The sequence below is a fragment of the Ornithorhynchus anatinus genome, chromosome 2, assembly GCF_004115215.2.
Source record: "Ornithorhynchus anatinus isolate Pmale09 chromosome 2, mOrnAna1.pri.v4, whole genome shotgun sequence".
Taxonomy (NCBI): domain Eukaryota; kingdom Metazoa; phylum Chordata; class Mammalia; order Monotremata; family Ornithorhynchidae; genus Ornithorhynchus; species Ornithorhynchus anatinus.
In genome coordinates, this window is record NC_041729.1 from 79,778,527 (window position 1) to 79,805,197 (window position 26,671).

Consider the following 26,671-nt stretch of genomic DNA (forward strand, 5'->3'; position numbering starts at 1 on the left):
TCTGGCCATTCCTTCTCAGTCTCTCTTTCCAGCTCCTTCTCTGCTTCCACCTAGTAATTTTGCGAATCCCTTAAGGCTCAGTTCTAGGTCTGCTTCTGAGGTCTATTTAATCCTGCTCACTTGGAAAACTAATTCACTCCCACAGCTTCTACTGCCAACTTACGTGGATGAATTCCAAATCTACCTCTCCAATCAATCATATTTACTGAGCACTTATTCTGTGCAGAATGCTATGCAAAGTGCTTGGGAGAATATAAGAGTGATATTTTAGCGATGTTGTGAAGGTTGAACAACTATTACCAGAAAGAAGAGAAAAAAGGACAAAAATGTACAAAATGAACCACGATCCATTAAAAGGATCGTTTTTTCTCTTTTTGAATCAATCTTTTGATGGCATGAAGGTGTAATCTTTTTCTAAAAATTAAAAATCCTAATTCTTACCTGAAAGTCATGATATGTCCATTGGCACAGTAACATGCAAGGCAGACACTATTGCTCAATGCCACTATATCACCCCGAAGAACAAATGAGGTCTCTGTTATATTCTGTTTATAAGCACAGTTCTGGGTTGGCAGTGAGATGACTTTTGCTTGCTTTTCAGAGCATATCACTGCGTACTGGTTTTCACTGATTTCCTGAGAGGAGGAGGGAGAAACAGAGACAGGTCGCCGCTTTTTCAATTTGTCCTTTTCATCTTTTTCTTCAGGAACATTGTGTTCCCTCCAAGGCTCATATGCTGGTGGAACTAAACATCCGATGGTGTCTAGAAATGCCATTCTCAGAATTGCTCCCTTTAGTCTCAATATTGTACCTAAAAATAGAACGTGAACAAACACCTGAAATAAATCTTCAGAATCAGCTCTCTTCTCCAGTACACAATATCTTTCCAATCCCTACTTCAGTATTAAATTTTTGCCTCCAATTACTAAAGAGCTCTAGAAAGCCAAACTCTGAGAAGTCCTAGATGCCAAAACACTAGAAATTTTAGATGATAAAAACAACTGATTCAAAAGTTCAAAACCCCCAGTGTCATTCCCGTGTTACTGCTAAATGCTACTGTAAAATAATAAATTAGTGGTTCAACTGGAAAACTGCAGAACTGCTTTTTGCTGTGCCCCACTATTTCCTTCCATTTCAACCACGACTAATTTCCTAGGTTACTTCAGTATTTCAGGAGATGATATAGTAAGAAACAAGAAATGTGGTAGCGTAACTACTGAGCTACTTGACATTGAGGGTCATACTACTAGTCATTTTATTATAAATCTGGAGCCAGGAAACAATATATTATTTTCTATATTTAGAATATATTTCCTAATTACCTATCTCTCTTAGTAAGTCAATTGTATTTATTGAGTGCTTACTGTGTGCAGAACATTTTACTAAGTTTGCTTTTGGGAGAGTAAAATACAACACATTCTTTGCCCACAACAAGCTTACAGTCTAGAGGGAGAGAAATATACAGAAGTGCTGTGAGGCTGGGATGGGAGATGAATAAAGGGAGCAAGTCAGGGCAATGCAGAAGGGAGTGAAGAGGAAAGGAGGGCTTAGTCAGGGAAGGCCTCTTGGAAGAGATGTGTCTTCAGTAAGGCTTTGAAGGAGGGGAGAGTAATTGCCTGTTAGATATGAGAAGGGAGGACACTATCAGGCCAGAGGCAAGATGTGGGTGAGAGGTCAGTGGCGAGACAGATGAGATCAAGGTACAGTGAGAAGGTCAGCATTAGGAGAGTGAAGTGCACTGGCTGGATTGCAGTAGGAGTGTAGTGAGGTGAGGTAGGAGGGGGCCAAGGTGGTTGAGTGTTTCAAAGCCAATGGTGAGGAGTTTCTGTTTAATGCAGAAGTAGATGGGCAACAACTGGAGGTACTGAGAAGAGGGGAAACATGGCCTGAACATTTTTATAGAAAAATGACCGGGGCAGAAGAAGTGAAGTATGGATTAGAGTGGAGAGAGACAGGAGGCTGGTAGGTCAGCAAGGAAACTGATACAGTAATCAAGGCAGAATAGGAAAAGTGACTGGATTAATGTAGCAACAGTTCGGATGGAGAGGAAAGGGTACATTTTACAATGTTTGAATGTCTATCCAACAGGATTTATTAATGGACTGAATATGTGGATTTAATGAAAGACAGGAGACAAGGATAATGCCAAGGTTATGGGCTTGTGAGACATAAAGGATGTGGGGTGACGGGGGGAGGACAAGGCTTGATCCTAGAATTGGGCTCTCTGCAAAGGAGGTATTCAAAAAATACTACTGCTGATATGCACACATAGAATTAAATTATTACTTTAGTAAGCTCTGAGTTGCCAAAGTTGCTACACTTTCTGGAACTCTTGGAATTTCCTCTAAGAAATGAATACATTGGGCCATTTTCATTTTGCTTCATTTTTGCTTCATTTTGCATTTTAAGGTTAATGTTAAGATCTTGACAATTCACACCATAACAGTGAAGGTGTGCATAGAATGGTATTAGCATTCAAAGCATTCTTCCCCCTGTAAACTAATAGAGGTTTCTATATCTGATTTACTAAACTGATTTAATCGAGTGTTTTTGCCACAATTATTCTAATGTGATCTTTACTCTTAGACTTGGGCCTTTTCTCAGTAGTTCATTCCCTGACCATACATCATTCCAAAGTGTCCTGATTTGGGTTAGATCATCTAGATCTCTGCTATGATTAGAGTTGAGGTATGGGGCTAATGATGTTAAAATTTATGGATTTTGTCTTACTTTATGATGGGGTTAATGATGACAAAATTTATGGATTTTATATGACTCGAGGATGAGGTTCAAGTCACTGTTAAAGGTTTCACGTGAGCAGGGATTACCATCTTTAACACTGAATTCTTGAATAGATTTCTATAATCCTATTGTAATTTGTATAATTTTAAAATAAAACCGAATATTAACTTGTATAATTTTAAAATAAAACTTAATACTTTAATGGAAGGCCAAATCAGGGTCACAAGGTAATATTAACATTAATGAAAAATCATTTTTAAAAAGTTGAATGATGAGCCACAGGTACTTAACTCCAATGAAATATATTATCAATATTAAAATGACAAATCTCTCATAATATTTCTGTTTCTCAAAGCATAGACTACGCTGCTGCTTCTGCTACAAGAACGGTTAGTCTAGTAATGCTACATTCTCTGGCTTTAACCATTTAACTGCTCTCACACCCACCCTACTCCAGCGGCACGAGGTGTTATCAGCTCAGACTATTCTGAACCCACCTACCTTTCCTTCCAACAAAGTCATAAGCCAACTGCAATCAGGAAGGGAGAAGAAAAGATGATTGGAGCCAGGCACAATAAGGGAAGGAAAAAAAGTACTACAGCTGTTATGACTGCAATGGGGTTATTCAATGAGGGATAGTGGCAAATGATGGGACCACCTTCCAGGAACAGATGGAGTTATGACTGAGGAGTAAAATGCTCTTAGGGCAAAATGAAAAAAATGTGCAATAATGACAGACTGACGGGAGGCAACGGCGGAAAAATAAATAGTCTGGAATGAAGTAATCAGGTGAGTGCTTAAATGGATAGTTTAGGAAGATTGGAATATCCCAAGGCAAATTAGAAAGCAAAGATAGGTCCTGGGATTGGAAAGCATCAGAGTAGCAAGGAACTAATTACATATACATAACAGAGAATAGATAACACACAAATCCTTTCTGCCTCAACAGCAAACACAAATGGGGATCTATCAACTCTACTGCACTCTACTCTCCCAAGCATTTAATACAGTGCTCTGCACACATCAAACATTCAATTCCATTGATTTTTTTTAATTTTAATGACTGACTTACCTAATCACTTACTATGTATCAGACATTGAACTAAGCACTGGGGTAGATACAAACCAATCAGGTTGAACACAGTTCCTGTCCCACATGGGGCTCAGTCTTAATCCCCATTTTATAGGGGAAGAACCTGAGGCACAGAGAAATTAAGTGACTTGCCCAAGGTCACAGAGCAGACAAGTGGCAGAGCCCAAAGTAGAAGCCAGGTCCTTCTAACTCCCTCGCCTGTGCTCTATCCACGAGGCCATGCTGCTTCTCATTGACTGATTGTTTCAGAATGCCAGAGTCAGTAGTAGCATCTAAATCAATGATATTTATTGGGTGTTTAATCTGAGCAGAGCAGCATAGGCAGCACTTAGGAGAGTATAATACCATAGAATTGTCAGACATGATTCCTGCCGTCAAGAATACTCTAGTTTAATGGAGGAGCTTACGAAGATCAGCCTGATAGTCTATTTTTTTTTTTTGTACGTGGAAGGGTGAAATGAGGCATAGGAAAGATCTTGGGAGGTTAAGATTTGAGAATTCTTGAAATGGAAGACGACATTAAAATATTAAGTTAATCTGTTTAGTCTTGTAGTTCACTGTTTCTCAGTATATGAAGATAATGACTTATACATGCCTTTTCGTTTGTTGTTTTGAGTTACATTTTCCTCATGTCCTAAGGAAGAAAAATGAATACTTTTTCTTGAGACTTCAAATGCATTCACTGGAGGCTTTAACAGCAGAAACCATTTAGCAATAGAGACTTTTCTGTTGTTTTCTTGCCTTTATTTGTGCCTCCATTTGGACTGTAGAACATTTCACAATGAGCTAAGTTTAGGGTCCTAGGCAGAGTACTAATTTTCTCATTTTCCCTCACAATGAATAATATTTTTTGGAAATAATCTAAAACTCCAAAGTTTCATTACCATTATGCACATAGCACACTAACTGTGACTATCATTCATACCTAAATTTAAAAGGCAATCTGCATTACAGAGAATTCTTAAAAGCGATCAACTAGAATGAAAAACCTTGTTCATACATACCACTTGGGGAGACAATTACTGGCTGAAGAAGTCTCTGTTCTCCTCCTGGGGGAAGATTCAGTGCAATGACAAGCACTGTACCTAGGGTAGTGCCAACCCACAAGCACGGGGAAGGTGATGAATCAGCTTTTCGAGTAAATGTTTCGCAGAAATGAAGAGCTGAAATCGCTTCTCTGGATTCTTTGTCGATGCTCGTTACACTAGAACTCCTTGATCGACTGAAGGAATTGTCTCTTACATCTGAAACAATTTAAAATTGAATCAAATGATAACTTGAAAGTGTCAAGACATAAAATCATATACGGCCAATTTTGAAGGAACTTTACCAACATAATTTTCCTGGTTCCCTAGCCAGTCACTTGAAAGTATATGTAATCTCAATTTAATGTGAACCCACAATACTCCCTCCAAAATGTTAATTTGGTCAGTTACTCTGGGAAATTGATATTTAATCACTATACTTTTATATTCATCCTATCATTGACTACTGGTGTTCCATCAGGTACTAAATCATCCTGGGCTATTTGAAGAATAAAGCTCCAAGTGACATCTACCACACTATTTAGCCACAGAGTTTAGACTTTTTGTATGTGGGGCGGGGGAGGGAATTCTTAGGCATTATATGCCAGACTTATACTAAGTGCTGGGGTAGGTACAAACTTGTCAGGTTGGACAATGTCCACATCCCACAAGGGGCTCACAGTCAATTTCATTGTACAGATGAGGTAACTGAGGCTCAGAGAAGTGACTTGCCCAGGGTCTCACAGAAGACAAGTGGTAAGGTGAGGATTAGAACACGGTCTTTCTAACTCTCAAGCCAGTGATCCGTTTTCTATCCACTAGGCCATGCTGCTTCTCATACTTCTAGCAAACATCACTACTTAGCTGTAGTTTTGAGTCTTCTAATCTTATTTTTAGTTTCCTGCAGAATTAATCTCTAAACATGATTTCAACTACCACCTACAGTAAGCATATGACTCCTAAATCTATAACTGTCATGACTTCTCACCAGCTTTGAATCCTGTGTCTAAATGAAGCCTGCTCTTGCTCTATTTCATCGGTCCACATTTTACAATCTCCAACACAAACTCCTGTGTAAATTACTAGTTCACTGGGTCACTTCCTGGACAAACTACTAGTTTCATTTGTCTTCTGGTCTCCAGTTTCTTCCCTTCTCCTCTCAATCTTGTGAAATAGATTTATGAGTTTAAAGATCACTGAAAAGTTCCAACATGCACCTTTAAAAAACAATCAGAATCACACTCCACAGACAGGGGTCTAATTCAGAAAAAAGAGGAAGTGATAGAAAATGCGTATACCAAGGGAAAACTTCAAACACAGACTATGTCCTATACACTTAAAGGCCCATCTCAAAGCGTTATAATAATAATTGTGATATTTGTTAGGCATTTACTATGTGTTAAGCATTGTAAAAAGTGATGCTGGGGTAGATAAATGGTAATCACATCAATTTAACAAGTTGTTAGGGATTTACTCACTCGTGGAAAACCTTTTCACGCAGGAAATGGGAAAGTAGGGACAAACCACGGACGGGCATGGAAACAAAAGCCAACGTAATAACTGAGCTGCTTTTAAAGGTCCACCTAGGCTCCGAGGTAAGCAGGAATTCCTTTTTTTGTTATATTTCTTAACTGCTTACTATGAACCAGGCCCAGAACCCAAGTCCTTCTGACTCCCAGGCTTGTGCTCTATCTACTAGACTACACTGCTTCTGTTGGAGATGTGGTTCTTGGGAAGCAGTGTGTCCTAGTAGATAAAGCATGGACTGTGTCCATCCTGATTATCTTGTATTCTTCCAAGTGCTTAGTACAGTGACTGACACTTAGTAAGTTCTTAATAATGAATACTGTCACCAAAAAAATGGAGTTTCCCTAAAGATTCTCTCCCTAGCTTTGACTGCTTCACCTCTGCCTCCAGAAGACAGAGTATTTGTTCATAAAAAAGTCACAGCCCATTACCTACATTCAGCTCCACATATTACCTTTTGAGGATGTTGATGATGACACTACTTTCTGCTTACTTCTGAGTCCATGGAGTCGTGTGGGCTCTGGGTTTCTGGAGAATTTTGTCATAGGAGTCAAGCATATACGCCTCTCTTGCCCATGAGCCTTTTTGTGTGGCAGGATCACCCACAAAGTAGCACGCTTACTACTGATCTCCCATAATGAAGGTCTCTGGGGAGCCAATCAAATCAGTGGTATTTACTGAGTATTTACTGAGTGCTTACTACGCACAGAGGATTGCACTAAGCAGTTGGGAAAGTACAATACAATAGAATCGGCAGGCACGATTCCTGCTTATGAGGAGTTTATAAGTTACCTTAGAAAATGTCAAGTTGTGCCACGGGAGCTCTGGGAAGTAAAACCATCTATCTTTTTTTTTTTTAAACCAGTTTTCTTACTAAGGACATAACTGTGCCTGTGATTGAGAAGCAGGGGATAGACCATTGGCCTGGGAGTCAGAAGGACATGAGTTCTAATCCCTGCTTTGCCGCTTGTCTGCTGTGTGACCTTGGGCAAGTCACCTTCTCTAGGCCTCAGTTCCCTCATCTGACAAATGGGAATTTAGAATGTGACACCCTATGTGGGACAGGGACTGTTTCCAAATCAATTATTTTATATCTACTCCAGAGCTTATATGAGTGTCTGGCACTTAGTGAACACTTAACAAATATCACAATTATTACCTATTCATTTTCTCCCAAATACTGAAGTCTGCTATATAAGATTGTTCAATAAATGAAACATTATTTCTCTTGCCAGTGACTTATTATACCAGTTCTACATTCTGGGATTATTAAAGAACAAAATGATATGATATTGATTCTATACTTTAAATATTTAATGGCTTTGGAAGTGTCTTTATTTGTAGAGAGAATGTAGTTCATTTTTCTACCACATCATATGATTCTGATTATGTATAAATTTACTAGCTAAACTGAGATACATTATTTTTACCCAGATATGTAAATGCTCTAAAACTGAACAATTCAGTCAACTTTAATGATAAAGCAGACAAGTATGGCACATTTACAAAAATGATTTATAAATGACATTTAAAAGTGACCTTTTAAAAGTGACCCTAATACGCAATTCAAAATTTACGTTCAAAATTTTGATTCATAGGCTGAAATGGTATTATTTGGCTTGGTAGACAAGAATATTGAAATTCCAACTCCTAGTATGATATATTTGCATAAATTAAATCAGAAGTTACAGAAGTAAATTAACCACTGATAATCACTAATTACTCTGATTCATGTAGGACTAACAATGAGAACCGAAAAGCAACTTCAGCCCAAGTTCAGTCTTTAGCTAAAAGATAATTAATGCAATACAGAATCTACAGAATGGGGAAAGTACTGTAAACCATATGAGAAGGAATACTCATTCATTCATTCAATAGTATTTATTGAGCGCTTACTATGTGCAGAGCACTGTACTAAGCGCTTGGGATGAACAAGTCGGCAACAGATAGAGACAGTCCCTGTCGTTTGACGGGCTTATAGTCTAATCGGGGGAGACAGACAGACAAGAACAATGGCAATAAATAGAGTCAAGGGGAAGAACATCTTGTAAAAACAATGGCAACTAAATAGAATCGAGGCGATGTACAATTCATTAACAAAATAAATAGGGTAACGAAAATATATACAGTTGAGCAGACGAGTACAGTGCTGTGGGGATGGGAAGGGAGAGGTGGAGGAGCAGAGGGAAAAGGGGAAAAAGAGGGTTAAGCTGCGGAGAGGTAAAGGGGGGATGGCAGAGGGAGTAGAGGGAGAAGAGGAGCTCAGTCTGGGAACGCCTCTTGGAGGAGGTGAGTTTTAAGTAGGGTTTTGAAGAGGGAAAGAGAATCAGTTTGGCGGAGGTGAGGAGGGAGGGCGTTCCAGGACCGCGGGAGGACGTGACCCAGGGGTCGACGGCGGGATAGGCGAGACCAAGGGACGGTGAGGAGGTGGGCGGCAGAGGAGCGGAGCGTGCGGGGTGGGTGGTAGAAAGAGAGAAGGGAGGAGAGGTAGGAAGGGGCAAGGTGATGGAGAGCCTTGAAGCCTAGAGTGAGGAGTTTTTGTTTGGAGCGGAGGTTGATAGGCAACCACTGGAGTTGTTTGCCTGAAGGAATACGACAAATGAGTTATTTCTTCACAAACTGAGGTGACTTCGTGTACCTACAGAATCTTTAAATTAAACAAAAATAGAGGAACTGTGGAAATTAAGGGACACCTGAAGAGGAGGTTAAGAAGGGAAGAGAAAAACCAACAGATAGGCATTTATGGTTGACTGGGATTAAGTTAAAATCATAAATCTGAAGTATTAATCAATATTTTTTAGCCAAATCATTACTGAAAATCAGGAATATGAGCATAATTTTAATTATTGGCGAGGTAAGTATTGTAAACACACAGATTTCATTGATGGACCTTCTAATACACAACACATGCAAACTATTTTAACTCTAAACTTGAGAAGCAGTGTCGCCTAGTGGAGACAGCATAAACCTGGAAATCAGAAGGACCTGGGTTCTAATCCCAGCTCCACTCCTTGTATGCTTTTCGACCTTGAGCAAGTCATTTAACTTCTCTGTGCCTCAGTTACCTCATATGTAAAATGGGGATTAAGACTGTGATCACCATGTGGGACATGGACTATGCCCAACCTGGTTAGCTTGTTTCTATTGCAGTAACTGGCACACAGTAAGCGCTTAACATATACCATTAAAAAATTTCTCATTTACATAACCAAAGGGGTAATAAAGGCTTAATCAATGATTTTTTCATTATTGTAATATTTTACTAGCTAACGTTTTTCTCCTTGGTAAATGATTCAAGCTTTGCCTAGAACTCTGAATTAATTTATATTATTTATCAGTAACTACCTACATACAGTTTACAACTACGGATATTCAAACAAGGCTACTAGCCATTTCATACTATCTCCTTTCATATACCTTAGAAAAATAAAGATGGCATTATAATTATAAACACTTTTGTTCAGCCATGTTGAGCTAATGTCCATACTAATTTTTACTAAAGAAAATATTGAATGTAATTCCAATAATTTGATCACTAAAAATACTTTCAGGATAATAAACATTATCAAGAATCACTAACCATCTATGAACAGATGAAGCTATAAAAAATTAATACGATACTCATTAAATTTGATTCTAAAGATAATTTTGTTTTAATATACATTTCTTGTGTAGCTAGCTTTGACCTTCTTTGCTTTTGTATTGCATTAATCTTTGCTTAGGTTATTATGACAGTTCTACAGCCTCATTTTCTAGCATGCCTGAATCTATTTGGGGCTGAAAATCATTCTTATTACAAAAAGAGCCAACTAACTACCAAATTAATCATCTATGAGCTTCTTGAATACAGGGTCATGTTTGAGGAATATTTCTCAAATAGTCCCCAAGTATTTAGTATAATAATCTCTACTAATGCAACACATCATTTAAAAGGAAATTAACTAAGAATGAATTTACAACCACTGTTGTGTTTACTAAAAAAACTAATCATTTATTTCAATTCTATTCTCAATTCTCTTTTGACTCAGGAATAATTATTTTTTATCATTATAAGGGAGACAACCCTTGGCTAAAGAAGTTCACATCAAAATTGGGGAGTACATCAATCAATCAATGGCATTCATTGAGTATTTAATATGTGCCAAACACTATAGCAAGAGCTTGGGAGAGTACAATACAACAGAGTTGGCAGACCCATTCCAGTCTATAGCATGCAACATTACTTTTCCTGCATTTAAGAGGAACCAACTTAAAACTATGGATGGTCAAGAGATTGATAAAGAAAGATGAAGTGACCTGGAAAAATATACTAGGAATGAGCCCTAAAACACTTCAACCCCTGGATGTAAACTCCTTGTGGCAGGGAACATGTCCACTAACTACACTACACTCTCCCAACCACTTACTGTGTACAGTGCTCAATAAACGACTGATACAGAAGGGACACTAAGAAAGGAAGATGCTTCAGTACTAGAAGACTACTGTCAAATGTGCATCTGAATACACATTTGTTCTCCATCAGTATACCAGAAAACCTGAGAAGGGTGACTGAGTTTGGCTTCAACCTAGGGCATTGACCATTTGGTCAAATGGCCAACAAAGATTTTTGGAATATTTTTCTGAACTATGGTGGATTCGGTGGTCAAAATTCAATAATTTAAAAATTGGTTTAAAAGGAGGATGACTATGAATTTAAATACCATACTTTGGTCTAAAACCTATACTTGCTTCACATTACATTTGAAGTGAAGCCTGTGATTTCAGGAAACCACTGACTCAGGTTAAAGTTGATTCAGTTTGGAGAAATACCAAAAAAGCAATTGCACTGTATTTCACTTGTATTCTTAAAAACTTGCTGCTTTAGAGCTTAAAATTACTTGCTATGAAATATTAATCTCATTTCTTGAATTACATAAATGATTTTGTATCATTTGAAATTATCTTGGTGCTTCATGAAATTTCCTTGATTCTTACTTACCTAAATCAGGCTTTAGTTCAGTAGGCAAGCTTAACTTCCTTGACATCTTGGCTGAAAGGTAAAATAAATCTTTAAAACTCGGATGTGCATATTTATTGGTGTAATTTTTGTTTAAATGCATTTACTTGTATTTACGTATTTGGACTCTAGTAAGAAATCCTTCCATCCTACTCTGGGATATTTCTTATGCGTTAGTAGGCATGCATGTGTGAGATACATTCCTTATTACCCACTAAAGGAAAAGGTAAGATTTTAAGAGCGCCCCAATTCCTAAAGAGTGTCAGCTCCAATAAGCAGTATTATAAAAAATAGCTAGTGAGTGTTAATACAACAGATGATTCTGCTCAGGAATACACACAATTTAATAATGCTATTTAATTTCAAGGGCTAGGGATTCCTACAGTTATGCTTAATAGTGGATAAATTTGGGCATACTCTAAAAGAAATAACAGCTACTCTTGCCACAAAAATAACAGGCTTTAATTTAGGGCAAGTGGAGATAAAGATATCGAATATAAAATTAGTCACATGCAACACATAGTGCTTTTTCATCCATATTTTGGGAAAAGCACTAAAGCTTGTTATCCCGATAGGGCATCTATCATAGTTAAGTTTGAAACTCTTATGATATAGTCAAAACACGGACCCTGCTATTCGATAAGCACTTCATGTATGCAAAGTAAAATCCGGTCATGCGGTATAACTTCCACATCTAAAGAAATAACAAATAAATCCAATGATAGAACAGTAAATAAATACTATTGAAAAGATTATAGATGTCACATTTAAGAAAGAGTAAGACAATCAGTTGTTTTTTTCAAATCCCTTAGATGAAGTTACACAAGATTGAGGCCTAGTGGAAAGCGCACAGGCCTGGGAATCAGAGGACTTGGGTTCTAGTTCTGGCTCCACCACTTGTCTACTGTATGACACCGGGCAAGTCGCAACTTCTCTATGCCTTGTTGCCCTGATCCACAAAATAGAGATTCAAAACCTGTTTTCCCTCTTATTCAGACTGTGAGCCCCATGTGGGACCTGACTGTCGTGTATCTACCCCAGTGCCTAGTACAATGCTTGGGACATAGTTTGCACCAAAAACACAATTATTACTATCACTATTATCTTTCTTCAACCTGCTCCCTTTTTGTTCAATCTCAAACAGAAAAATCTAAATATGTATATAAATAATAGATTCTATGTATGATCCTGTCATCAATGTGCGAAGCATTGGGGTAGGTAAATGAGATATTAGGCACAATCCCTATCCAAGAAGCTCAAAATCTACAAAATAGGGTTAGAGTTATCACCCTTTTACAGATTTGGAAACAGGTTTAGAAAGGATAAGTAACTTGCCCAAGGCCACCTAACAAGGTGGGATTACAACTCAGATCTCCTGATTGCCAATCCCACGTTCTTTTCACTAAGATAGTCATTTTCCACCAATATTAACTTATCAAAACTACTCTAGTATAACTTAGAATATTCCAGAATTATCTATATAACTTTAAAATGAAACACCAAATGTGGTTTTTGAAGGGAAAGGATATGAACTACATAATGTTGGCGATCAGCAGCGTACCAATGAGTTGTAGAACTCATACTCTTCCTATTTTTGATTTTTGCTAAATGAAAGAAAATGCTGCATGGAGCCATAGCAACACATCTCTGGGCCCAAATGGCAATCTTTGGACTCGGGAACTCTCTTCTTTCCTGACAGTTCTGCCCACACAATTATGTAGAAATCTGGTGTGATTTTTATTTTAAAAAAATACTTTGCACAGCAGCTTTAATAATTCTAGGAAAGTTGAGGAATAAAGTAGCAGCTTATGAAAGTAACTTGAAAGAGACTGATTCTTACAAATACCAGGAGAGTATAATTAGACCATTAGATCAACTTCAGAATGGGAAATTAATCAATATAAGATAAAAAATAGTAAATCACACTTTGCCAAAGTGTAACTGAAAAGTTTACATTAAGCTTAAAACCTTAAAAAATTCCTTTACTACACAAAGGTACAATGCTAGTTTGAAGCAATAGTCTGATATCGGTTATTACAAAAAGCAATACAAATTTCTTTCCAAGTTTTGAAAAATTAGTCTCAATTTTTTCTAAAGGAATCAACTTGTCTCTGAAAACACTTTCAAACACTTCAAAAGTTAATCCCTCCTTTAAAAAATGAAACTTTAAATTTTCCTTTGTAGTAAAAATAAAATGGTTAGAATGTGCATGTTAAGCTATAAAAGAAAGATTACCAGTTTTTCTAGTAATTTTCAGATCCTGTCCATAACTATATACACAGAGGTCATTAATAACAGGGGCATGGCATGTCTAATCAAACATTTTAACACCTGCTTAAATAGATACTGGATCATTATGATTGATAATGATGATGATTATAGCAAAATTATTTTAATGTATTAATTACTCTAATTTTTATTTATTACTTTTTTCTTTCAATTAACAAAAGCTTACTTTAAAGAATTACTCCATTTCTGCAGATTTCCACATTAAAGAAAATCTATGCTATGGAACTTATATCTGACCACAAGCAAGTACACAAAAACCTCTTCAAAAACCACACTGCGCTACATCCAGTATGGCACACATTTTCCAAAGAATGTTCCCTGATTCTGTCACTGCATTTTATCCCAACAATGTAGTGAAACACCCATTCTGTCAGAACTTAATGTATATATACCAGGAAAATCAATGAAGATGAATTTTCTTAAGACCTACATTACTTGCTGTAAACTGGACATTTTGAGAGGATGATTAATTCTTCCAGATCTCTAGGAGAAAGTTAAGTAAACTATTAAATATACTGATCATTCACTTTTGCCATGTGTAAATGGATCTTTAGTGTATTTTTTTTTTTATTATAGTCAATACTTTTGAAATGAGATATTTCCCCATTTCTTGAATTTATCTTGAAAGATAGTTGCGGCATTTGTTAAGCACTTACTATGTGTGAAGCACTGTTCTAAGAACTGGGGAAGACAAAGGATGACCAGGTCAGACAATGTCCCTTTCTCAGACAGGGCTCCCAATCTAAAATTGTCACTACTTTCATTATAAAGCCTTTCCAAAATTACTAAAAATCCTGCACAGATATTCTAATTTTTGAATTGGCAAACACAAAATTAAAAAGTAAACTTTCTAATCAGCTCTCCTAAAAGATACCACCTTCACATAAACACAGACTTCATTAATGTTTCCTATCTGCACATCTTTTTTTCCCTTCCAGACTTACCTTTGGGCATATCGACACTGAAAACAACTATGGATAATATTACAGTATATCTCTTTTGAAGAAAAGTAAATTGGTTGGTAAACATCCATCAAGTGAAAAGCTAAATATAACTTATGACAAATTTAACTTTTTATAAAATTGGAACTGTATAATATATAGATATGCTCTTTTTTTTTTAAGCTGGATGATGCTTTGGAGAGGGAAAAGCATTGAAAGTAAAATTAAGATAACATTTTTATTAGAGTTCTTTTTTTTTTCCCTAGAAAAAAATATTTTTGTTTTAACAAGATAACCCCTGAATTAAGCAAATGTTAATAAAAGAAAGTAGAGTTAGTGCCTTCTGGAGGAATAGAAGAGAATAGTGACCTAGCTCTAAACTAATGAAAAACATCATATTTTAATTCCCTTTCATGTGAAATTTGAATAGCCTGTATAAAAACCATTATTTTATCATGAGAGCCACTGAAGACAATTTTATCCTCATCCTCAAGAATGATTTACTCGACTTCAAAAAGGTTCATGGACCTGTACTAAACATATCATTGTCACTTGATGGTAGCATTCAGTAATAGCAATGGTAGTGGCAGTATTTACTGAGCAGGTAGGCTTAGTAGCCATTCAAAAACTAAAACTATATTAATATTACACATTTTGTAACAGTATTAGATTTTTTAATTTAGTAAAAGTTTGTTTCATCACAAGTTCCTTGGATGACATTTTACAGTCATAACTTTAATTTTCAAATTATTTTGTTGGAATTATTCATATTTAAACTTTGAAAATTATTTTTATTTTATTCAGACCATTTTTTCTAGTGTCAGTCCAGAGTTATTGGTTAGCTTTCTGTAGGTGAGGTTTCAGTTGTCCCAACTCCTCCATAGTCTTTAACGACATGGATCTGCTCACGGCTGGTATCCGTATATCCCACAGTCATTATTTACTGAGCGCCATGAGCTGGGCACTGTACTAAGCACTTGGGAAAGTTCACCACAACAATGTAACAGACATCACATGCCTTGAATGGAATTAAATTAAATGACAAAGCAAAGATAGTGAGGTCTAGTAGAGAACACACTGATAAATGGAAATGTCCCATGGTACCCTAAAACTCTGTCAGTGACATTCTTAGGATGGGACAGTGCCTTTCAAAATGTGTCCAGAGTTTGATTTTATTAGCCCACTCAGTCTTCTCATTAATAGTCTTCTACTTTTTCTCACCTATGTGTCCCGTACTTTCAACCCTATACTGCACATACAATACTTATGGGTCATGTCTAAAATATTCCACCAAGCTCCAAGCTCTTTGGAGAGTGCTTGTCCACATAATTGAAGGCTGGCTACAAATGTACCATGAAAATTCATTTGCTGATTGCTTTGTCGATATCTCTTCCAGTTTATTTTTTCTTGTTTGGATTATAAGGAAGGATAAATGTCAAGTTAGTACATGGAGAATCACTGCATCGGACTGGAAAAAGAAATGGGTGTTTCTTTGGAGACACGAAAGCACACAGCAATGCTGGGGAAAAAGCACACAAGCACAGGTTTTACTAAGCAGATTTTATTATAAAATGAGAGAATAACACAATGAAAAATACAATCATAATTTGCCAATAAGTCTTCAAATTTGTAGATTATCTCCCAAAAGAAAAAGAATACTCATTATAGTTCCATAGCCTTAAATAACCCCCATCAAAAAAAAATACTTGCTCAAGATATTTACCTAAATTAAAATCCTAATAACAATTGGGTATTTCAGCCCTTTTTATTTAAATACTATCTTTTGGGTTAAGTAGATGTGGTAGCAAAGATAGTAAGACAGTTGCAGCAATTTGAGGTTGTAAATCCATCTCCCTGATGCTGTGACTCTACACATCCAAAAGGCACTTCTTGACCACGAGGACCTTCATGGAATGCAAAAACAAAGTGTTAAAGCAACAGTGCATTTAAGACTTAAAAAGTAGCAATTTTTTCTCTATTTAATAGTTACCAATAAAACTTCTACATACCTTCACAAAGTGAAGAATCCTGCATGAATTTCTATTATATTAGCTTTCCTGAATCTGTGAGTGACAGTGATGGGGAAAGAGCATAGGCAAGATAGAATTTATGAGAAATAAAATGGAAAGCTACATGAAGAATGTCAAATTTGAAGCCTTTCAACAAGAAAAAATTTAGAATACAGTAGCAAAAAAGAAAACAATGAATGTTAAAATAAATGTGTTAGGTATATATTTAGAAATCAATATACATCATAGAATTTGTGAAAAATACTACCCTAGATCAGTGCCACCTTCAAGACATGTTGGATATGAAATTTGAGATGTGATCCAAAGTTAAACAGGGCTCAAAACTGGGCTTTCAACTGCATGCACCAGTTAATTTTATGTATATCTCAAGAATTCTGATATGCAGACCTCAGCATAAACTCTCCTGAATGGGCAGAACAGGCTGGAGCATTCAATGGGAGAGACTCAACTGTTATAGGAGATATAGGGTACTACTGATTGGATGGGGAAGGGAATGATTTAGAACACGGAAATTGCAACAAGGCAAGACCAATTTTGCTTTTATCAAAACACATGGGAACAAGACCCTCACATGGCCAAGGACATCAACCACAGACAACTACTGTACTAGGAAAGAATCTCCTTTTGGCAGAGAATACTTCATGGAAATACACACATTTTCTTTTCCCTTCTGGAACCGAATTTAAGAACTTTGTCATGAAAAGGACATTATTATTTGGCAAAATTCAAGCACAGTGCTCCAAGGTAGAAACTTTAAAGAAGAGCATATGAACTTTCAGTGAGTCAAAAAGAAAGAAAGAAATGCATTATTTTGATTGTTAGCAATGTGCTTATTTCTAAAAGTTAACATAAAATAGTAAGACATTTTGCACTTGATATTCTCAAGTTTATGGCTTTTAAAGTACTATTCCATACACATTTAATATGACAGCTGTAAAAAAGGAATTGATGCATGCTTTTCACATTACTGGAAAACCCACAACTTGATAAATAGACCCTTCTCAGAAAAAATACAGATCACACAAACCTTTTTCCCTTATTTCTCAAAAGACCATAGGAGCTGCCATTCTTTCACCATGTTTTTTATTTTTTAACATAACAGGGTTCAATTCGTAACTCGCATTCAACATGTGTTATATTTACCAACACTTCTGAAAATTCTATTAATTACTATAAGTTAATTAATTTTAAAAAAATCTATGGAAATACTTCGGTTGTACAGGAAAAAAAAGTAAACCTATTTGACAATTTTGAAAAATAAGATAAAATCAATTATATCAAATAACTACCCCAGATTACCAAATTTTGAAAGCTAAAATGGATTCTTTATAAAACAGAGTGGTTTTCAACCTTTTCAGAAATCTTTCAATATTTCTGTCACTCCATGGAACAATGAATTTAATACTTGTACTAAAATATATACCCTGAATCTGAAAGTATTAAGTACTTACATAGCACCCCCCTTTGAAATCTTCATGACAATTTTGTTTTAAAACAACAAAAGATAATGGTGACTACTGAATGAGTAAAGTAACCCCCATCCAAAAAGTTTTTATAGCACCTCGGGCATACCAAATGTGAGGGGTTCCACAGAATTCAGGTTGAAAAGCACTGCTCTAGAAGGCAAAGTAAATGTGCCCTTAAGAAAATGAGTGGGGGACACTAGAAGAATATGAAATGAGTCTAAAAATTACAAAAAAATGCAGCAACCACAGGTGAATTGCGTAGATTGAACCCTGCTAGATTTTAAAATAAAATGTTAATGAGAATTAATAGAAAAGTTGTCAAACCACAGGCTAGGAAATGATTAAATCCCAATTTAGTGATTTTTTAAAAATCATTATTACCCCAGTGAGTTTAGAACAGACACAGCCCAAAGAATTACTGTTTAGCACAGGGATTAAAAAAAAGTGCAATGCAACTTGATCATATTTCAGTGTTAAGTTAGCATTGCAGATAGCAAGACTGGATTAGGAACAAAATGATTTTCTATTTCCTACCTATATCATTGGTTAACCTCTTGGAAAAGTTTCTGCTTTTGGTCTTCACTGAAAATAACATTTTAATATAAAATGTCAAAATATATTAAAAGGAAACTAAATGGATGAATTATTGACAAAAGAAATGATAAACTGGTAAATAAAATACTGTACCCATTTCTATAAAATTATTCATTTTTTGCTCATCATCTGAAGTGTTTGGAGTTGTAGAACCTACACAAGTGAACACAATGAAATGGACATGCGACATGAAGACAGTGAAATGGGCGTGCAAAGTGATCACCCACAAATAACAGCCCCTTAATGTTCACCTCCTCCCGCCTCAAATTCAAATTCAAAAAGCCCTCCAAACCATCCCTAAAAGTCAACTCGCATTGAATTATGGAAAAAAACCAAGTGTTGCTTTTCCTGAAATACTAGTTATTTGCTACAATCTGGAGAACTGTGCTGTTCCTCAGTGAACATCAAGTGTGCTGCCCAATTTCCTCTGACAATTTCAAACTAAAAGCAACTCTCCACTTTTTACTAGATGGTGAAAATATATAAAATTCTACCATTTGCTTTGGAGTCAGAGGTCGTGGGTTCGAACCCCAGCTCTGCCACTTGTCAGCTGTGTGACTGTGGGCAAAGTCACTTCACTTCTCGGTGCCTCAGTTACCTCATCTGTAAAATGGGGATTAAGACTGTGAGCCCCACGTGGGGCAACCTGATTCCCCTTTGTCTACCCCAGCGCTTAGAACAGTGCTCGGCACATAGTAAGCGCTTAACAAATACCAAAATTATTATTATTATTATTATATCAATTAACTTTATGGCTAAAAATTAACATAACACTCCAAAAGACATATAAATCAGTAGTATTTTACTGAAAATTTGAGGACAAAACTCCATGGAACTAAATATAATTATAATAATAATTATGGTATTTGTTAAGCGCTTACTATGTGCCAAGCACTATTCAGAGGCATTTTAAAACCTTTAAGACATTGCACCTCTAGTTGGGCAGCAATGAATTAAGATTTAGCCATAAAAATCAATTGTAAAGTGAATAAACCAAATGATTACAACCAAAACTGAAGACAGGTTTTTAAAAATGTAAATGCCTGTTAACAAAAACATGGTTATAATCATAAAAAAATATAAAGGAAAAAAACTGCTGGAGTAATTTTATTGTGAGGATTCTCAGCATTCCTTTGCCCTTTAATTTTACATTTTTCTCTAAGATGATGTATGGCCTTTGACTTTTGTAATGGCCATTTGCACTTTCTGTAGAGATCATTTTGGTGTTGGTTGCTAGGAAATCAATTAATGTGATCTATATGAAGTGAAAATACTGTGAGATAGGCATCTCTGCCTTTTGTAATTTTTTATCTTGCTTTCTCTTTCACCATTTGACTTTTCCTTATTTGTTCCTCCTCCCCATCTTCACTGAGTCTTCTTTTACATCCGTTGCATATCTGATCCTTAGCAATCACTTCTTTCTAAAACATACCTATTGCACAACTACATGCAAACAGCAAGAATGGGCATGTTACTAAAGAAAGCATAGTTTCTTTTATTCTCATTTAGTTGCAAAAATGGCGACTGATTTCTTAACATTAAGTTCACTAAATGTTTTTGGTATACTTTTTCTTAAAACTCCCTTCTATGCTCATTTCCTTCTCAATGAATAACACTCCCAACCAAGTGTTTCTGCTGAACGTAATAAGCTTTGCAGTGGAACAGAAGGTTTACCCCTTAAAACAGCACTTTATTTTCTGATTGCTAGGAAGTGGTGAACCTTGACCAAGCACGGATCCATTTAACTGTAGATTCAGCAACATTTTTACAAATGTTTTATATAGGGGGAGGGCTGGGTAAATACATTAGCCTTCTTACGTAAACTTCTGAATTAAACCACAGCCACAGTACTCAGATTTTTATCGGAATATATGATTCACCACTGTCAACTCTAATCACAAAGATAATGAAATATCCATATACGTATATCTACTTCAAATTCTAATAAGAATGAACTCAGTTCTCTCAGCAGTCAGACTGATCCCTTGGGAAGAACATGAAGGAACAATTAACATGCTGCAGCGGCAGATGGATGATATATTCAACAATGCAGTAAACAGTCTTCCAGTAATGTGACAGAGTTAATGAGCTTAATACAGAAAGAAATAATACTGTCAGATCAATTGTCCATCTAGTTCAGTGGCACCAAGGACCCCTGGGTTGTCACCCTTCTTGATAGCTGTTCTAATGGTTAGGAACAGCCCAACTCATACCCTTAATTTTCTTCTCTTCAGCTCCAACTCTCTTTTTACTTACCTGTTGTGGTCCACAAACCGATTCAAAATCTTTAATATAATTTTTGGAATTCACTATGTAGCCCATATTCCTCTCACATAAATTTATGCTCTGGGAGCATCAGATTCCTTGAGTCTGCATAGAGACATGCAGCATGACACAGTGGTTAGAACAAGGGTCTTGGAGTCAGAAGGCCAGGAGTTCAAATCCCAGCTCTGTCACTTGTCTCCTGTGTAGCCTTGGATAAGTCATTGTAACTTCTCTGTGCCTCAGTTACTTCATCTATAAAATGGGGATTAAGACTGTGAGCCCCATGTGTGACAGGGACTGAGTCCACACCCGATTTATTTGTATCCACCCCAGCGCTTAGTTTAATACACAGTAAGCGCTTAACAAGTGTCATTATTATTATCAGTGCTTAGAACAGTGCTTGGCACATAGTAAATGCTTAACCAATACCATCATTATTACCATATGCAATTTTATAAATTATGCACTTTTAACAACAAAAATATTGCCTGTTTAATATGAGAACCTGTATAGACCTATATAAAAATTGCAGTAGATTTTCTACATCAAAAGATATCTTATCAGTTAATTTCAGTTGCATCTTTTGTAAGAGTTTTGAAATGCTTTTATCATTTCAACAATTTGAAATAATCTATAATTCTCAGGAATGAGAGAAACTATATGTGCAGAGTCTTTTCTTTATGCTGACTATGCATTATTTAATTTGTTCTCATTAAAGTTAGCATGAGACAACTCAATTATGACTAGAATTTGTGAGATAGCTTGGTAAAGTGGCTTGGGAAATCCAAAGGTGATTCCAGAGATCACAACAAAGAACAAGAAATGGTAAATACAAAACGATGCCATATTCAGAGTGGTAGATTAGCTTTTTTTATTTTTATGGTATTTGTTAACTACTTATTATGTGCCAGGCACTGTATTAAGTGCGGGGATACATAAGCCTATTCAAGTCGGACATAGTCCCTGTCCCACATAGAGCCCTCAGTTAAGACTGTCAATTAAGGGAGTCAATCTCCATTTTTCAGATGAGGTAACTGATGCACAGAGAAGTTAAGTGACTTGCCGAAGGTCAAATAGCAGACAAGTGTTGGGGTTGGGATTAGAACCCAGGTCCCTTCTGACTCCCAGGTCCATGCTCTATCCATTAAGACAGGCTACTCCTCTTAATTCTCTCATTGAGGTTATTTCTTAAACTTCTAAATTAAACCTACAATTTGGGTTTCCCCATGTGACTCTGGAAGAAAATAGTACTACATTAGTAGTGACAATGATCACTAATACAATATTTTTCCTTTGTATAAATTATTTTATGAAAATTATTTTATTGTATGATTGTTGTATTTTCACCTCAATTTTTGTAATATAATTATAGCTTAGCTTTGTTGTTTAGAATATATTTTTTCCCCTTAATTTAGAGAATTATTGTATTCCCTACTTTGGACTCAACTTCCAGAGCGGTACATATCATTACAGATAATTTCATATCCACAATTCACACAATCTTTCTTTAATAGGCTTTGTGGTCTTAAGAAAGAAGGTTTAGTTAATATAGTGTAAAAAAAAAAGTAAGTGCCATTTATGTAACAGTGCTTCAAAGGAGTAACTAAAGAGAGGTAACAGGAAACTAATATATCATTTTAAAGGACCACCTTTATATACTCTTAAATACTTTGTTCTTTTAGAAGCAAATGTTTAGCAGAAGAGACTAACTATACTTGGGGTCAAAACAATAATTTCTGGTTTCACATGGTTCAAGTGGCTCTATTTTTATTCATGGACATACAAAGGTTTCCTTGGCAGTGGAATAATTATGCTACAACTAACATTAGTTCTCATTTTGAGGTTAATTTATTGGTTTCCTGCCTTTGAGTAGAACAGTATCTCAAATTGTGAGTAGTAACACTAATCAAAGCTTGTATTTAATAGGGTGCTCAGATGCAGCACAAACTCAATTTACGGGTGCTTATTTCAATTTGAAAACTCAAATTGTAACTAAACTTGATGATCTGTGGTTGGAATAGATTGTCCACATATTGTTCAAGGGAACATTAAAGCAATCGCTGAGATTGATCAAATGTTCATAATGCCTATGAAAGTTTCAAAATTTTATTTACAGTTTCTGGAACCCTGGTGCCTGCTATGGAAAGAATAAGTACATTTAAGGTGATTAAATAGGTTTTTGTTTTGAATGAAATTGTCACTTTGTTAAAATAATAATACAAAATTCTTTAAAGATAATTTGCTTGTGATTAAAACTATATTAATCCAGGAGTTTCTTATTTTCAATAGCTTCATGAATTATTCCACAAAATATTTTTGAAAACTCTTCAGAACAGAGATAGCATACATAACATCTAACTGAAAATAGTGAGGAGTCAGTTGAATATTTACAGACTCCAAGAATGCTTGTCATCTTAGAAGACCCTACAGTTCAGAAGGGGTATCCTTATTTGTCATCGGGTGGACATGACTACTAATTGCTGTACACTATAATTCAAGAAATATTCAGAAACACAAGAGACAATAGCAGGGAAAGTCATGTGTACCACACTCTGCCAACCTGTAATTCCTACCCTAACAATGAAGACATGTTCAAGTCAGAAAAAATGATTTCGTATTCATCAAAAGTCTAGGCGAATTGGTCAGAAATGCCTGCGTATCCCTAAAGAAATCCAACACCCAAAAGGTGCAGATACCATTCTTTGACCAGCTTAAGGGATAAAAGCCACAACTGCACACTCTAATAAATTATGTCTTTACACTTAATCACAATGGGCTAATCTATCCTTTAAAGGGTAAGGAGATGGCAACAGTAAAAATTATCCTGTAAACATGCATTTTAAATTGGTTGGTAACTGCTCATATAGAATATTGAAAATATGTAGTAAGCTTAATATGGCTGCAAATGTTCAGGACTGGAAAACTATAATTACCAGAAGTAGGAGACTTGCAGCGATCCTCTGGCACAACAGTACCTTCATTAATATCACATAGGCCTGCTGAAAAATAAAAAAAGGCATTTAAAAATATGTTCTGCTTAGAACTTGTCCCTAGCTGGAAATAAACTCTCATTTTTAGCTTCTAGTCATTCGGGACACATTTTGTACTGAAAAAACAATTTTAAGAAAATGAGAGCATGGAATAGTAATAGTAGAAAAGGTACTTATTAAGTGCTCACTGTGTACAATCAATCAATCAATTGTATTTATGGAGCACTTACTACGTGCAGAGCACTCTTATTAAGTGCTTGGGAGAACAGAACACAACAGAATTAGTGGATACGTTCCCTACCTGTAACAAGCTTATAGTCTAGAGAGGGAGACAGACATTAATATGAATAATATAAAATTTGAAGATGTGCTCCTAAGTGCTGGTGGGCTGGGACTGGGGCAAATATCAAGTGTCCAGAGGTCACAGACTGACACAGACTGCACAGATGACATAGAAAGGAGAGCAAGTTGGGAAAAAGAGGGCTTAATCAGGGAAGTCCTCTTGGAGGAGATGTGACCTTAGTAATGCCTCGAAGGTGGAGAGAGTGGTGGTCTGGCGTATAAGGACGGGGAAGGAGTTCCAGGCTAGAGGGTGACATTGGAAAGGGGTCGGCAAAGAGATAGATGAGATCAGGGCACAGTGCTAAAGGAGCAGAATGTGCGGGATAGGTTGTAGTAGGAGATTAGTGAGGTGAAGTAGGATGGGACCAACTGAGTGCTTTAAAATCAATGGTAAGGAGTTTCTGTCTGATGAGGAGCTGAATTATGAGCCTTGGAGGATTCTTAAGAAGTGGGGAGATATGACCTGAATATTTTTGTTGATCCATGATTTGTGCAGCGGAGTATGGATTGGAGTGGGAAGAGACAGAAGGCCAGGTGGTCAGTAAGGAGGCAGATGTAGTAAAGGTGGGATAGGATAAGTGCTTGGATAAGCATGGTAACAGTCTGGACAGAAGAAAGAAGTAAAAGAGATCCCATTTTGGAAGAATTTATGATAGAAACAACAAATACAGTATTATAAAGGATTCAATTCTGTATATTTTGAGACATGCTGCTGTTTGTAAAATTAAAATTTACTCATGCCTTAAAAAAAATCAAAATATTTTTTGGTGATGGTGAGACAGCCATTTCACTGGCCCCTATACCTAGGAAGTGGAGAAAGCCAGGAGAGATTGGTGAAGAAACAGGTTGGGGGGAAGGGGGTAGATGTATTGTAGCGTGGCTCAGTGGAAAGCGCACGGGCTTTGGAGTCAGGGCTCATGAGTTCGAATCCCAGCTCTGCCACTTGTCGGCTGTGTGACTGTGGGCAAGTCACTTAACTTCTCTGTGCCTCAGTTCCCTCATCTGTAAAATGGGGATTAAGACTGTGAGCCCCACGTGGGACAACCTGATTCCCCTATGTCTACCCCAGCGCTTAGAACAGTGCTCGGCACATAGTAAGCGCTTAACAAATACCAACATTATTGTACTCTCCCAAGCTCATAGTACAGTGCTTTGTACACAGTAAGTGCTCAATAAATAAAAATGATTGGTTGCAGAAGATGCCCCTTGGTCATCACGAGGCATAGGGTGACAAGCTGTGAGCTTGGGAGAGCAGCATAGGAGAGCTTTTGCTGTGGACCCTGAATGGATCCAGAGGACTTGGAAGGATCGGATAAGTTTCCAGACTAGGAGCAGCATATCCTAGATGTTCAAGTCCAGAGTTTGGACTCTGGTGTAGCAAGGATGCCAAAACATACTGCAACTGACGGACTCAGAGACGGGGAGACTGAAATCTGAGACTCTCTAAGAGAAGAGGGGAAAGGAACAGAGAAACATGAGGCCTGTAAGTACAGAGGGCCATGGAGAATGAGAGGGGGAAGGATCAGATCTGTGACCTTGGATCTATGATCTTTGGGCATTTGATATCTGTCACACTGTCAGCCCCACAGCACTTATGTATTTATCTATAAATTACATATTATGAATTACTTATATTACTGTCTGACTCGTCCTCTAGACAGTAAGCTTGTTAGGGGCAGGGGATGTTTCTACCAACTCTGTTGCACTGTACTGCACTGTAATATAATAATAATGGTGATTGTTAAGGGCTTACTATGTACCAGACACTGTTCTAAGCACTGGACACCACTGCTGCTGCTGATGATGATCTAGGAAGAGGCAATTTTAACTGGATGATTTTATTGTTACCAATTAAGAAATCATTAAATATTGTTGAGAAATCAAATATTAGGTCTACCTTTGGTAGGGGATAGAGGAGAAAAGCAGGCACATGAATCTTATTTTATGGCCTGGTCTCTGACCTCATGCTGAGCCTTCTGGCATTCTCTAGGCCGTAATCGCCTTGAGCTTAGTAACTTTGTTACATTGAACTCTCCCAAGCACTCAGTACTGTTCTCTGCACATAGGAAGGGCTCAATAACACTGATTGATTGACCGATTGATCCAGGGCTACTTCGGTGCAGCAACTTCTGAACTATTCTGTGATAGCAGAGGTCAGGGAGGTCCAGGAGTTGCCTCCAAGAGCCTTCTTCAGGCCTAGAGGGCTCCCTTACCTGAACTCCACTTTTGCTTTAGCCCAGCAAGGGGGAAGTAGCTTGGAGCACAAGAGACTGCAGGGTTAGAAGGGATGACAGTCCTCTTGTACTACCTTCTGAGCTGTTTCATTCCCTCTACTTTTGTTCTATAACTGATAAAAGATCAATACTATATG

The 26,671-nt window shown here is 36.8% G+C and overlaps 1 protein-coding gene across 3 annotated transcripts in view; it reads right to left on the bottom strand.

The window, feature by feature from the left end:
- The window catches only part of STXBP5 (syntaxin binding protein 5), a 184,524-nt gene that overhangs the window by 17,498 nt on the left and 140,355 nt on the right, over positions 1-26,671 (bottom strand). The window contains exons 19-24 of one of the 3 annotated variants that reach the window (XM_029049688.2): positions 23,902-23,967; positions 18,797-18,856; positions 18,644-18,691; positions 11,366-11,416; positions 4,840-5,079; positions 442-811 (exon numbers count right to left, since the gene is read on the bottom strand). In XM_029049688.2, coding sequence (XP_028905521.1) covers positions 442-811; positions 4,840-5,079; positions 11,366-11,416; positions 18,644-18,691; positions 18,797-18,856; positions 23,902-23,967 — 835 coding nt within the window. The remainder of the gene's footprint in view (positions 1-441; positions 812-4,839; positions 5,080-11,365; positions 11,417-18,643; positions 18,692-18,796; positions 18,857-23,901; positions 23,968-26,671) is intronic. The other 2 variants (XM_029049694.2, XM_029049699.2) reach the window with 2 other exon arrangements.